Consider the following 14621-nt stretch of genomic DNA (forward strand, 5'->3'; position numbering starts at 1 on the left):
GAGGTGCTGGGCCAGGGAGACGGCAGGTCCAGGTCGTGGCCAGGAAGCATGTTAATTTCCATTACTGCCCACACCCTCGGGACGCACCCGGCTGCCCACCCCCGCCGGTGCCCACGGGGCAGAGGCCTGGGGCAGAGGGGAGAGGGGTGGAGCCTGGGGGGGGCGAAGCCACAGAGCCCTGGGGACAGCCATAGCCCACGGCAGGGGCCAAGGCGGCCAGGGGCCTCTGTGGGTGTCACCAGCGCAGCAGGCGATGCAGGGGGGTCTGGGAAGGTGAATCTGGGGTGGGGACAGGATGGAGCTGTGGTGCTGTGTACAGAGGGGACAGCTGCCCGGCTCGCTAGCAGGTGGTCGCGAGGGAAAGGCCGCGCCCCAGGCTCTTGCCACTCAGGGTTCCCCGCAGCTGGGCCAGGTGGGCCCTTCACAGGCGAGGCCCGGGGGAGGCCAGCAGAGGACACTGCTCTGTCAGGGACAAGCCCCTCAGGGAGCCCTGGCATCTGGAGCCTAGGAGCAGGTCAGAGCAGGGACAGGCCCCGGCCCCACGCAGCCATCATGGGTCCCGGCTGGGCCCAAAGCCACCGTGGGGTTTGCAGGTGGAAGGCCCTTCGGGACCTCGGCACCCAGCCATGCAGGGTGGACAGGACGCTCCACGCCCCACTCCAACAGCTGGTGACCCCCGGCTGGGGCAGGCCTCCCGGGCTGCTCTGGGAAGGACCGACGGATGGGCCAAGGACGGACACGGCTGCGGCTGCTGCGCTTCCTCCTAGTTTTATTTGCGGCTGTCCTGAGGTCCTGGGGCGCAGAGCAACTCCAGCGCCACTCGTCCTCCAGGGAGAGGCCACGGCCAGGTCCACGGCGGCCCAGGCGGCGGCTCACACCAGGGTGTGGAAGGCGTCCACCCTCTCCCGGTACAGACGGTGGAACTGCTTGGCCAGGCAGTGGAAGGGGGCCTCGTAGCTCTCCATCTCCTTCTGCAGAGACAGGGGGCTGAGGCCGCGCTCACCTGCCCAGCTCCAGCGGGGGCCATCAGGGCCACCGAGTCCCGCCCCGTCCACCTGGCACCATCAGGGGAGGCCACTGTCACGCTGATTCTACAAGTGATCTGGGACACAGGGAGGGGGTCTGCTGGCGGCCACGCGCCACTTAGACGGCAGGGCAGGGCCTGGACCCCGGCCCGTTTCCACGGAGCCTGTCCTGAAGGCCACCCTGGCTGCACGTGTGACAGGAGCCCAGAGGCCAGAGCAGAACAGCTGTGGAGGAAGAGCCCGGCCGCCCGGCGGGAGGACAGGGGAGACCTCGCGGAGAATGTGGCCAGGGAGGTGGGGGCTCCCGGGGAGCCCACTCTCCTGCACCCCCAGTCAGGGGGAGGGTTTCAGGAGAGCCTGAGGCCCAGGTAACCCAGCTGACCCCAGGCCAGGTGAGGTGGCCGGCTGCTCTGGTGGCCCAGGGAGGACAGGCTGCCAGTGGGATGGCTGGCACTGCCTCCCGTCAGGTGGCACCTGTGGCCACGCTCCCACCTCCAGGCCAGTGGGTCAGGTGGGAGCCCCTGAAGGAGGGTGCTGGGGCCGTCAGGGGTGGACGGTGCGTCCATGGGGACAGGGAGGGCATCTCTGAGGTCCACAAGCCTCAGCCGGGCACCCTGCAACACGCTGCCCTGCTGACTCCTGCCTCTGCCCTCCTGCAGCCAGGGAGACGCCCAGTCAAGGTGCTGCCCACCTTGCAGGGCCAGGCAGGGGACAGCTGAGATGAGGAGCTTCTCATGACTCAAGGGTCAGGGGACATTTTTATGGGGAACAGGGAAGTTAAAGACGCGCCCTGGGTGGTGTCTAAGGGAGGGAATTAGGGGCTCTCAGGGTCCTGCACGTCTCTAATTTTTAAGAAATAAGTCGCCAGAAGGAAGAACCCACTGCGCCCCAGACAGCGGCTGAAGCATGAGAACCTGTCTGGAGACCACCCTGGGCGAAGTGCAGCCTCGTGACGGCCGTGAAGTGTCCCCAGCTCAACGGGCAAAGAAGTCAGGGAGGTGGTGGCTCTGGGTGGGGTCACTGCATTCCACAGATGGGCTGCCTGGGGCTGGGAGCAGGGCCCCGTTGGCTGGCACAGGGCTGGCCTCTGGCCTCCGTCCAGGTCCCCACCCCAGGAGCCCGCCTCTCAGGAGGCCCAAAGTGAGCAAAGGGAACCAGGTCTGTGGCGTGTCCCGGGCTCGACCTTGGGAGATCCCAGCATAAAAAGTGAGGAATTCTGGGCTCCGGAAATAGATGGGAATCGAACCATTTTCCAAATGCACGAAGAGGCTCCAGTGGCAGGAGCCCTTTGTCAAAGGACTGATCATAACCTCACTCTGGAGCGCGGACGCTGACGGGGGCTGGGTAGAGCAGGACCTTTAACCAGGCTCGCCTAGAATTATGTCCCCAAGAGCCCCAGCAGGTTCTGGGAGGCAGCGGGAGCACCTGCTTGAAGGCCAAGCTTTCCAGCCACCTGAGCCCGAGTCCTGGTCCTGGTCCTTCACTGTCAGCTGTGCAGCCAGGGCAGCTCCACGACCTGAGTCTGCATGTCACTGGCATAAGAGGGACAGGAGCAGCTGTCCTGCTGTGATGCCTGCACACAGAGTGTGCACCAAGCCCGGCGCACAGTAGGCCCTCAGCAAACACTGTTCCCTCCCCCTCGCCACCTGGGAGGGCAGGTGGCCTGGGAAGGTGGCTCTTGTTGACCTGTAACAGTGTCTTGGTGATGAAGACTCTTCTTTTTGTTGCTGTTGTTTTAACATTTTAAGTTTTGTTTAAAGAAATACTTTGATTTTTTTGGCCCTCAAATTTCAAACACAGAGGGGTGCTGGAAAGCCAAGGACCAGCAGGTTCCCGCGGGTCAGCCAGACGAGCGTGGCTGCGCCCAGAAGGATGGGACACATCCTGGGCTGGGAATGGGAACCTCAGCCCAAACCAGACCACAGATGGTGGCCTAGCCACTGGACACGTGGCCGTTTGAAAGCTGCTTCTAGCAGAGGCCACGTCAGCCTCAGCAACACTGCAAGTGATACTCACCACGGACGTTTCAAAACATTCCAGGCCCTGGCCCAGCGCCCACGCCCGGGCCTGGGCCGAGTCCACTGCCCGCCTGCCAGCCAGGTCTGTCTTGTTTCCCACCAGGACACCTGCCCAGAGAACACAGGTGGCACCCTCAGCCGTGGCAGGCTGGGGGTCAGCAGCAGAGACAAAGAGGCAGCGTGTGGTCCACGGGTACCAAAGAGCGGCCTGACCCCGGGTGAGGGGTGGCAGGCGCCTGGGTGTTCAGCGCTGCCCCGAGGGTGAAGGTGCTTTGCTTCTGACTTGTGGTTGGCTCAGGGTTTTTCCTAGGCTTCACGTGTCCCTGTGTCCCTGTCTCCTCAGGGCTGCAGGCCTCATGAAGGCCGAGGCCACATTTATGTGTGCGCTTGCGGTAATTCCTAGCGCATGGAGCAAACTTTAAAATGGTCATTAATACTAATCCAGGGCCTGGGCTCTGAGTCAGGGACTCCGAGGTAATTTAGCTCTGTTCCCAGCTGCATCGGCTGCAGCTAATTCCCGAGCCGTCTCTGGGGACCGCTTTCCCTGGTCTATAATGAGGAGAATTTGTTGATCTCACATAGGGAGCAAGGTAAACGGATTTAAGGCATTCAGAAGTGACAACAGGACTTGGATGTCACTTGCACCCCACACAGAGGATGAAATGAGGCCTTCTTCCCCGGGGTGGGCTTTCTGGAAACATCAATTCCTCTTACAGTGCCTCCCCCCTATCATCTTGAGCCTCGCCAGGACTTGGTGGCCAGCAGGGTGGCACCCCCGGTGCAGACCCCGAGAGGGAGGCGGGCGTGGCTGCTGAGAGGCAGCAAGTCTGGGCTGTCAGGCCAAAGCTCAGGGGCCAAAGCTCGGTGCCACAGCGACCCCTGCGATGGCCTCAGGCTCTGGAGCTAAGGACAGGTGCTGCCGTCCTACCTGGCAGGGTGGTGCCTGGAGCCTGCGCCCGGACCTTCTCCAGCCACTTCCCACAGCTGTTGAAGGACTGCTCGTTGGTCACGTCGTAGACCAGACACAGGACGTTGGGACTCTCCCACTGCGGGGGAGGGGACAGGATAGGCACAGGTCAGGAACACCACAGGGACTCCCAGGCTGGGCCGATCTGGCTTTCAGGCAGGGAGGTGGGTGAGGGGCGTGAGAAGCCACAGGGTGGGCCAGGAACAGCCATGGAGGTGCCGCAGTGCCCATGGGTTGAAGGAAGGCCTGCCCAGGGGCTGGCAGGGCTAGGGGGGAGGAGGGTGCAGGCCATGCTTGGCTGGGGCTGTGGGCCAGGTGACACTCTGGACTCGCAGGGCTGGAGTGGGTGGTCCCACTTGCAGCTGAGGAATCTGAGTTTGGAGAGGGCCGGGCGGGACGGAGGCCTTCCTCTGCCCAGAGCCTGCTCTCCCCGCCATGGGCCTCTCTGGCCCACTCTCCCGGTGTCCTTGGAGGGCCTTCCCTGCAGGCGGACGCACTCCTGTCCTCGCAAGCCTGAGTGCGCTGCCCACACTAGCCAGCCCCGGGGCGCCCGTCTGCACCTTCTTCAGGCCTGGCTTTCAAAATGCAGACAAGGCTTCCTGCTCCTCCTGCTGTGGCAGCAGCAGCCCTAATACGCACCACTTAGGAGCCAGGGTGACATTCTGGAGGGCCATCAGCTCCAGGGGCTGCTCGAGTCCTGGGCTTCCTGCCACCGGGGTGTGGACACCTGCTCTGTGCAGTCTGTGGGCTCCGCCATCCTGCACCATTAGCCTCTGGTTTATTTCTGGGGTGTCAGTAGGCTTCCAGACACAGGGAGAATCCTTTTTCCAAGCTGTCCTTGGAAGGTCAGCCCAGGACTGGCTCTGGGGACCCCTCCCCACTATGCTGGTCCTGGAGGCTCCCGAAGGCCACTGGCCTACCCTCCGGGTGAGATCATGGATTCTCACTAGAGCCACACTGACCTCCGCTGTGTGCATGCAGGAGACACTCAGTGTGGCTTCAACCCAAGAACCCTTCCTTTCCTGGCCTCAGTGAGGGCCCAGACAGGCCTGGCATCAGGCTGAAGCCAAGGGTGGCCTGGAGCCAGGGCCGGTGGGAGGGAGCTGTGAACTACAGGACCCGTGACCCTGACTCGCCACAGGCATCTCCTCTTTTGTTGGGGGTGTGGGAAGGATCAGGAATCAACTCACAACGTTGACCTGCGTGGAACTCCCATCAGCCTCCACTTCTCTTACACAACAAAAAGGGGAGGAAACAGTTTCCATTAAAACGTGCTGTTCCTGGGGAGGCAGGCGGCTCTGGAGGAGTCCAGGCTCAGGGTTGGCAACCTGGCCCAGGGTAGAGGGCACAGCCAGCTGGGGCCTGGGAGGACAGGGGGACGGCTAGTGGGCACGGCGAGACCCGGAGGCAAGCAACCACAGAACGTGGGGTGTACGGAGGGCAGGAAGGGGAGCCTCTGCCCAGAGGGGCTGGAAATGTGTGGCTGAGAGCACCCCCTTTGGGAGGGCTCTTGGGGAGGCTGGGGGAGGGGCTCTGGCGCCTTTGAAAACTTGGTCACTCTAGAGTAGGCAGGATGTCACTCGGCCATTCTAGAGCGGGGGGGGGGGCATCACTCGGCCACTCTAGAGCAGGAGGGGTCACTCGGCCACTCTAGAGCAGGAGGGGTCACTCGGCCACTCTAGAGCAGGCGGGGTGTCACTCGGCCACTCTAGAGCAGGCGGGGGTCACTTGGCCACTCTAGAGCAGGTGGGGCGTCACAGGCTAACGTTCCTACTTGCCCCTGTACAGAGTTTTGCCAGGGCAGCCTCAGGATGGCTGAGGTGGGCTGAGACTCGGGTGGGAGTGGCCTCAGGGGCACACGGTGTGGCAGGAGCGGGTGGAGGAGGAGACCAGGAAGGAGGTCGCGTGCTACTTGCCAATTTATCCAGCATTTCAGAAAACAGCTCCTTGCCGGCCGAGTCAAAAATGAAGAGCTCCTGCAATCAGAAAGCAAGTCCCAGCGAGGGGCACGAGGGAAACCATGGGCCTCGAGCACTGCTGCCACTCTGTCACCCCGTCACCGCAGGGTGGGCTTGGTGGCGAAGTGCACGTACCCACTGCACACACGTTTCACACACGCTTTCCCGGGGCGCCAGAGAGAAACGGGGAGAAGGGACTCCAGAGCCCCCGGGAGGCAGCGGCAGGTCCCCACCCCACCCAGTATGGTCTGCAGGGAGCCTCAGCCCTCCTGACCCGAGTGCAGAAATACAGGGCACAGGCTGGCCTCCCACCTGGCAGAGTGGAATGCCAACCAGGCCGAGGAGCTCTGGGTTCCGAAAGGTCATGGCGCACTTTGTTAACCAAATTGATTTCCAAGTCTTAAAACGACTCTTTCTAAAGGAGGTCACTGAGCAGACCTGGGAAGGCGCTCAAAGTAGGCCAGGCTGATGTCGTACTGGGATGGCCAAGGCGCCACTCAGACAGAGGGCACCAGATGCCCCTTCCCACCTGTCCACTCACCCAGCCCAGGTGGGAGCCCCTCCTCCAGCTTCTGACCCCTGGCCCCTGCTCTGTGGGTGCGGGCGCCACGTCACCTGCACCAGGAAGCGCAGGACTGCTCCCTGGTTTTCTTTTTGGCTCACGGGTCTCTTTAAGAATCTGGAGAGCTACAAACCCTCCTGCCAGGAAGGGACACAAACGACCTCTTGCCGTTGAACTTCAAGAGCCTTGGGACTGCTGAGGAGGGACCCTGGGCAGCCAGCTCCTCTGGGGAGGCGGGTTCCCCAGTACTCCAACCCCTCGGTCCCTCTCGAACAATTTCTGCGTCCCCTGATCGGGTCCCCGATGCTCAGGTGAATCTGGGCCCAGTCCCTGTACTGGTCCCACACTGGTCAGTGTGGCCCACAGGAGGAGCCCGGTGCCCCCGGGCGGGGGGTGCCACTTACCACACTGTCGCCGGTGTCGGGAACTGGCACCGTCTTCACCACCAAATCCACCCCTGCTGTCTGCCAAGGAAGACCCAGGACATGGGCGTCAGGGGCCCCGTGGAGATGCAGGAAGACCCAAGAACCCCACACCGGGGGATGTCCCCCGCCGGGTGCTTGTGCCCCGGAGGAGAAGGGCCATGAGTACAGGAGTCGGCCCTCCTCCCTGCCCACGAGCGAGCTGCTGGTGGGGGTGGCGTGCTGTGCTCTGGCAGGCCTCTCTGCAGGCCGCTCCCTGGGCTGTGGGCCCCTGCTCACCAGGGTGTAGTTCTGGAAGTGCACCCCGTCGCTGCGGAAGAGCTGCGCCAGGGCCGTCTTGCCCACCGTCGGGTCTCCTGAGCCAGAGCAGAGGAGAAGTGTCACTCGGGTCCCATCAGAACTGAGGACCCCTGCCCCAGAACTGCACCGAGTTTCCAGGGCAAAAGTCCTCGGCTCTCAGGGAGCCCGCGAGGCCCCAGGCAGGGCAACAAGACGATGCGACCAGCTTCGAGACCCAAGAGGGCCGGGGCTCCTCTGCGTGCGGCTAAGGACGCTCTCATCCTAAAGAACGGCCCAGAAGTCACTGTCCTCCAGTGAGACACACCCGGGGAACCCGTCACTTTCCAACTTGAATTCACCCGGAAGTCCCTCTGGAGGAGCAGAGAGCGGGCGACTGGAGCCCAGGGGACTCCTGGACCTGGTGTGCACTGGGGAGCAAGAGGCCCGAGCTGCGTTACCGTCCTAGAAGCCGCTGCCGAGGGACACCCTGCAGCCCACCCTGGCGGGCACCTTCTGGGCCTCTCCACAACCCGCCTGCAGCGGTGGCCACTGCTCCGCGGGTCAGTCCCTGTCGCGGTTCCTAGCCTGCGGTCTGAACCTCTCCAGAGCCCAGCGCTCCTCGTGCCGCCTGTATGCCCCTCTGCCCACGCCCGCCCGGCCTCCTGTGACGCCAGGTGTCCTGTGGGCAGACTCCAGCCCTGACAGGACCGGTCTCTGCTTCCCGACCCTCAGCAAAATGTCCGGGGCACCTGTCCCTCTAACTTGCCCCTCTGGGCTCCTGGCTGTACCTCCGCCGCCCCTCTCCTCGACGCTCGTCTTTCCCACCCGGATCTTCTCTTCTGAGACGATCATGACTTCTCGTGGCCTTTCCTGCCGTGAGCTCTGCGCCTGCGAGTGGAGCGCTGCTCAGGGCTGGCTTTCCCATCTGCGCTCCCCTCATGGACCCAGGCACACGCATTCCTTCCTTCCCACCCGGTGCCCTGCAGCATCCACCTCACCCGACAGAGGAAGAGACCGAGGCTCAGAGAAGCTGGGTGACCTGCCTAGGGTTCCAACACCGTGCTCCCTCCTCCAGGCCCGGTCCATCAGCGCAGCCCTCCAGGACACCTGGACGCCACAGCCTGGACTGGCACGGGCCCCCACCTGTCCCAGAGCACGTCACTTTCCTCCCTTGCACCTTGATGCGGACACCCTCCGACTCCACTTCTGCTCCTGAATCCAGTTGGGAAGTGGCTCTTCCTGCTGTGGACTCCCCACAGACCGTCTCTGGCCGTCGGCCAGTCACCAGCACTCAGGGGAGGCCTCCGGGGTGGGCTCGAGGAGGCGGGGAGCACACCGAGCAGCAGCATGGCCAGCGCCCGCCCGGACAGAGCGTCTGAGGAGCATCGGGGTCCAGCCAGCGGCCGGTCAGCGTGGGGGCCTCCCGGGGGCCAATGGCTAAGCCCGGAGGACCAGGGGGCGGCAGGACTGAGCCCGCAGGATGGGATGCCAGGCCACCGACCTCCTAACTGCCAGGCCCAGGGGCCTCTCTTCAGCGCCTGTCCTTCATGTCTTGGAGGGCGGGGCAGCCTGAAGTGTCCCTTCTTCCCGAGCCTGTCCCCTGGCCTTGGTGACCCACACAGGCTGCTCCTCCGCCTCCCAGATGCAACCACTGTGTGGCGGACCCTCGCCTGGAGCACCTGGTTCCTACCTGGACCCCGTCGGGCGGTCCCGGGTTCCAGGGGTGGTCAGCGCAGACCCCGCGGGCAGTCTGGAGCTGGTTCGGTTGCTCCGGCCCTGACGCAGGGCAGAGCTCTTTCGCGTGGGAGACGGGCCCAGTGACCTGATGCTGGTGACTCCTGGGTGCCCGGGCAGCCGGCAGCCCCTCCTCGGAGGCCGCCTCCCAGCTCAGGGGTCCGTCTCTGGGTTTCCAGCAGCCCGGGGTCCACGGCCCGGGTCCTCCAGCTTCTCCGGCCCCCATCTGAGGAACAGGCCCATTATAAAATCTCCCACTAAAGGCCACGTTGTTCGTGACGGCCGGCCGTGGGTGGCAGTGCTGCCCAAGGGCCTCCCGCCCTTGTCCTCCTCGCTCCGGCCCGGCCTGGCCCGACAGGCGGGTCCTTCACAGGAGTTCTCTGTGGCTCTTCCTCCTTTCTTTCTGTGGGCTGGGAACCCAACCCCGGGCCTTGTGCGTGCTGGGCGAGGGCTCCGCCACCGAGCCGCCCCCCGCCCCAAGGTCCCTTCCAATTCCTTCCAACGGCCCTTCCACAGGAACTGCTCTCTCCACGCCTGTTCTCTGGTCCCTCACATCCCTCCAGGCCACTCCTGCCGACCCAAGTCCAGATCTGCCGCTCCCTCCAGGAAAGGCTAGCTGGTGGCTTCCTCTCTGGCCTGAGGTCACCTCTCCTCCTTGTCTTCAGCAGGTGGTGCCCTGGCTCAGTGCAGTAGCACCTGACGTCAGGACTACCTTCCAGCGAGGCACGACGATCCTCCCACACCCAGGACAAGCAGAGTCCCATGGCACTTAAGGGCACAGTGACCCACAGTATTTAGTGGCAGACTCAGGCTCCATCACATACTAGCTGGGTGACGTCAGGTCAGTCACTTAACCTCTCCCGCCATAGTTGCTACATCTGTAGATCAGATAACAACACCCACGTCATAGACCGTTAAGGAGATTTAATGAATTCATATACATGGTGCCTACGTATGGTGATGGCTATTTGTTTTAACCAAATAAATTATAGATAAGTGTCAAGGGTGGTTCCCCCTCTCCGTCTGAACACAGAAAGCAGCACTGTGTTCTGAGGTACTTGGCCGGCGCCTGCACTCAAAGGCAGTCTGTGTCGTGGCACAACCTCTGCCCTCCTCAGCCCCTCCTGGAGTGTGGGGCCGGCTGACCCACCTTTGCCTTCCCACTGCACTTTGCATGGTGACTCACACATAGTAGATGTTCAATAAATATCTGTTGAGTGAATATTAGGTCCTTTGACGACTAGTTTTGTGAGACCAAAAAATGTGGGCCTACAAGGGGTGAAAGTAAAAATAAAACCAGTGAGGGGTGCTGTGAGGATCTGGGGGTGCTGCCATGGCAAGCTGATGCACTGGGCTGAGGTCTGTGGTCCCTGGAGACTTCTGAGAAGAGATGCCCTTGAGCCCTTGAAAGAAGGCTGCAGACACTGGGCCAGGCGGAGTTCAGGGGCCACTGACCTGGTCATGACTGCAATCAGGTGAAACAAGTACCCAAGAGAGTTGGGGGAAAGAAGGGCTACAAGGAACAAGCCTCAGCCCAGTGTAGCCTGGGTACGAACAAAGCCCTGGGTCTGGACCCAGGCTCTGAACCATGCAGCTCTGCTGCTGCTGGCTGTGTGACTCAGGGCAAGTGGTCTCCCCTCTCTGAGCCTCATTTGCCTCATCTGTCAATGAGAACCACAGATGTACCAAGCCCATGGGGTTGCTGTGAGGACTCAGTGAGGCCAGTAATGAGGGTCTAGCACAGTGCCCCACGCAAGCAGCAGTCAGGAGCCAGCTCCAGGAAGGAAGCTCAATTAAAAAAGAATGAGAAACATCACTCAGAGAGAGAGAAAGGCCATTGTTTTGTTTTTGTTTTGTTATTTTGTTTCGTTGTTGTTCTTTTAAATCTAACTTTAGGAAAAAAAAAAAAAAAAAAAACAGTCCCACCTTATCCATGAGAGACTGAAGCTTAAGGAAACAGTCCAACATGCCGGCCGCCGGGAAGAGAGCAGCCAGAAGGCTTTTGTTATCCAATATCGCCTCCCCTGGCGCTCTGGGCACTAGAGTCTCTGGGGAACCATTGGTTTCTTTTGCTCCAGTCTGATCAGAATCACTGCTGTCAGTCATCTTTCTGTGCGACCCTTTTATTTTCAAATTAGAAAGTCATTAAATATACTATCCTCTACTTTCAGCCTGAGAGAGAGGAGTCAAAAGGAATCTTTTCTTTTCTTCACAGAATTTCTCACCACTTCTTAGGGAGGCCTGCAAGGTCACGGGTCTCAACAGTCACACTCGTTCAGGGACTTGGGTGTGGAAATCCTGGGTATGACCTTCGCTAGGTAAGATCAGGGAAAATCAGAACCTACCCGAGGGTGCTACAGAGACAGGATTGAAGGGAAAACACGTGTCTGGCGTACAGCAAGGAATCAGTAAAAGGCACGTGTTCTGCCTCTACCAACATATAATCTAAGCAACTGCTTCCTAAACGTGCAGACCGATTCAGGGAAAACACTACAATGTGACTGCCAGAGATCCATTCATTCTACAAGTATTTATTGAGTACCTACTATGTTCCGGGCATTTTTGCTGGCTGTTTGTAGGTCAATGAAACACAGATTCCTGCTTTGCTGGGACTCAATGTTATCCTGAAAATGGGCGGCAGGTAGTCAACTAACAGGTGCCTCTGCACACTCTGCCCCCTGTACTGTAAGCCCTCTTTCCTAGCCCTCTTACCAGAGGAGTGGGATCAGGAAAATAATCCTATGTGTGAAGAATACCAAAGTCAGTGATTCCTAACTTTGAGGTACAGCAAATGTTTAGTTGAAGCGCCGAGGGTTTGCTTAGCCTGATGGTTAAAGGCGTCTGCGCCTCCGGAGTACAGGTCAGCGGGCGAAGGCGGAGTCGGAAGGGCAGGGAGCAGGGGCTCAGAAAGAGAATTCTTCCCCGCCCGACGGAATCTGCTCTGTCGGAATCGCAGCCGCCGCCACGGGGAGAGGGTGGACACTTCACGTGAACCAACGCTCCCGGAGAATTACGAAGCCCGCGGACTCCGGAGACCGCGGAAGTCGGCGCGGGTTTCCAGACTCACCTGCCAGGATGCATTTGGCTGCCAGCTTCACCATGGTAACCACCACTACCACCGACCCGGAGTGAAGAGCAGCTGCTAGAGGCGTCGGAGGGTGGGTTTCGCGGCCTGGGCGGTGGAAGCGGGGAGGGCTGGTCCCCTGCGCCCGTGGCCCGGTGGGGACCCGGCGGGATGGGGCCTGGACCTCCTGGGCGGGGCTGGGAGACCGAGAGCTAGGGTGGGAGGGAGCAGGACTCCAGAGGGGTCCCGGATCGGGGCAGTATGACAAGAGCAGGCGGGACGATGAGGATCCCGCTGCCCCTCTGCTCAGGCCGCTGCCGTGGAGTCGGGGACAAACACACTCGACGACCCCCGGGTCCCAAGCACCAAGCGAAAAGCCCTCGCTTGGCAACCACCGTCCGCTGCCCCGCCCCCTCCTCCAGGCGGCCCCCGATTGGCTGCTGCCAAAAGCTCCCACCCCCAATGTCCAGCTGAGACCCAGTAGGAGGAAGGGGCGGGGCTTACCTTCTTTTCTAGAGAGACAATTCGCAGCGGTATCTGTTCTTCCACTTCACGCCGCTTGGCAAGTGGTTTTAAATGATGTCAATCACTGTCATCTCCCGCTCCCGCGCAGAAGCGTCACGGGAAAAGCAGCTTCAACGTGAGTAGCAGAGGCGGTGATAAAAGAAACTTTCTGATTGGCCAGAGGGTGGCTTGGACTATGTTCGTGAGGCCTGGGGATTCGTCACACTCCCCTGCCTCCTGGAAATGGTTTCGCCCACGAGGGGCCAGTCGGCTTGCGGCAGTCTGGAGCGGCGCCTGCGCAGTAGACGAAGCCGCAGTGGCGGGAGCCGGGCTTTGCTTTGGTTCTTGCTGCTGGTCGGTTTCCCGCGTTCCGCGGAGAGCGGTCGCGCAGCCACAAATCCGGTCCTCGCCCCGCATCCCGAAGAGCAGCCCCGTTTTTAAAGCCCAAGCATGTTATGCGCCTTAAAATCTGAAACAGGGGAGGGAGGAGTGGGGAAAGGTGGAGATCAGTGAGTGCCTCGCTGTTGCCCGCCTGGGAGCGGTAAGTTCTGTTGCGCTGCAGCACAGTTGGCGGCTACAGCCCGTAAGGACAATGCCCTGCGCCTTCAGAAAGCTGGAGGAAAGGGTGTGAAAGTTCTTACCATAAAGAAACAGAGAGAGAGATGCGTTCACCCTGGTTTAGCATTGCACAATGTACGCAGACCTGCATGGAAACCGCACAGGGCGCCCCGTGAATATGTGTAATTTTATGTTATTCTTTATCGTTAAAAATAAATGCAAACCAAAAAATAAAAATGTAAAATACGAAAGTTTTTAAAGCGATGCCTGTGAACAGAAGGGACAACGTGTGGACTTTGCAGAGGGGAGCGGGGTCACCCAGGGATTTGAACTTGGACTTTCCTTAGTCCCTTTCTTCCCTTGAGAATGCACCCCATGCCCAATGTTGCATGAGAGGGTGCAGTCCACCATGCTGCTGGCCATGCAGGAAGGCTCTAAATATTAGCTGACCTTCCTGGGGGAGTTGCTTTGCCATCAGGTGGACAGAGACCAAGTCACCCCTGAGCCTCTACAGATGGGCCAAGTTAGAACCCACCTGGTGGCTGTGGGAGGTGGGGATGAGAGAGAAAGCATGTGAGCTTCAGGACACCGGAGGTGTGCACCAGGTCATCGCCCAGTGATGAGTGAGGAGGAACTGACCTGGACAGATTCCCTGTATCATCCACCACTCGTTCTCACTCTCCCTGGGCCCCGGGCCCTTGAATGGCCAATGCTGAAAGGGAAGAACAGCCCATGGGTGTGGATGCCTGCTGCCCCCAGTTAGCTTGCAGATAGCTGAGTGTGTGTGTGTGTGCGCGCACACGTGGTGGGCACACACACACACGGCCACGAAGGGTCCAGCCCTGGGTGCAGGGTTGAAGCACAGCGCACGTTGGCATTTTCTTTCCTGAGACCCGTTCCTGCTTTTCTTCATGCTAGTTCCTCTCAGACCCCCAACCCTGGGTGAGCAGAGCGCTGCTGCCTGGTCCCCGGCTCTGCCCTCCTCCAGGACAGCCTGTTCTGCCAGTGACCCCCCTCACTTCCTGAGTGCACCACCCTCCAGAGGCAGCTGGGGTAGTGACACCCTGGGCTCCCCCTGAGGACCGCCTCTGGGGCCCTGCCCTTAGCCCCTTCTCTGCAAGGGGGTGAGGGTGACTCCTCCCTCCAGGGCCCGTCCTCCTGGTCATACCCACTCCTCTCTTTTGGTGTCAGCGCCATTGTAGGGGCATTTGGATATTTCCAGAGAGAGAAAATTGTCCCCAGGGTCTTCCGTGCATTCTTGATGACAGCTGCGTGACTGAAAGCCACGGGGTTTAAGATGGTCTGAGAGTTTTGGAGCAGGGAGGGCTCCTGAGCAATTCCTGCCCCCTCCCCCACCGAGCTCCAGTAGCCACAGCTGTGACATTTGCCAAGAATGCACTGTGAGCCTCCAAGGGTGGTCAAGAGCTAATTAATCTAATAGTCACAATCAAAACTGACACTCCCAAAACCCCCCCTCGAGGCCTGTATCGTTGGATAGGTGGGGAGGCTAAGGCCCACGGGAGGTCACGT

At 60.7% G+C, this 14621-nt stretch overlaps 1 protein-coding gene across 2 annotated transcripts; it reads right to left on the reverse strand.

The window, feature by feature from the left end:
- Positions 1–752: 752 nt before the first annotated feature.
- Ift27 (intraflagellar transport 27) lies at positions 753–12448 on the reverse strand. Of its 2 annotated transcripts, none has more exons than XM_046429559.2 (7): positions 12033–12448; positions 7232–7308; positions 6935–6994; positions 5927–5986; positions 3972–4089; positions 3042–3151; positions 753–971 (listed from the first exon to the last, which is right to left on the reverse strand). In XM_046429559.2, exons 1-7 carry the CDS (start codon positions 12064–12066, stop codon positions 873–875), a joined length of 558 nt encoding a protein of 185 aa, XP_046285515.1. In that variant the 5' UTR covers positions 12067–12448; the 3' UTR covers positions 753–872. The 2 variants fall into 2 exon arrangements, with proteins under 2 accessions (XP_046285515.1, XP_046285514.1); XM_046429558.2 differs by lacking the exon at positions 12033–12448 and adding an exon at positions 8020–8900.
- Between the last annotated feature and the right edge of the window lie 2173 nt (positions 12449–14621).

This window comes from Marmota monax, unplaced genomic scaffold, assembly GCF_021218885.2.
Source record: "Marmota monax isolate L192 unplaced genomic scaffold, Marmota_monax_Labrador192_F-V1.1 WCK01_AAM20220418_F8-fsc00051, whole genome shotgun sequence".
Lineage (NCBI taxonomy): Eukaryota > Metazoa > Chordata > Mammalia > Rodentia > Sciuridae > Marmota > Marmota monax.

Coding starts and splice junctions, on each gene's coding strand:
- Ift27 (XM_046429558.2), bottom strand. CDS start 8,083: ATGATCGTCTCAGAAGAGAAGATCCGGGTGGGAAAGACGAGCGTCGAG. Junction 5,987..6,934: donor CCGACACCGGCGACAGTGTG/GTAAGTGGCACC, acceptor TTCTGATTGCAG/GAGCTCTTCATTTTTGACTC. Junction 3,152..3,971: donor TCCAGGCACCACCCTGCCAG/GTAGGACGGCAG, acceptor TTCTCTGGGCAG/GTGTCCTGGTGGGAAACAAG.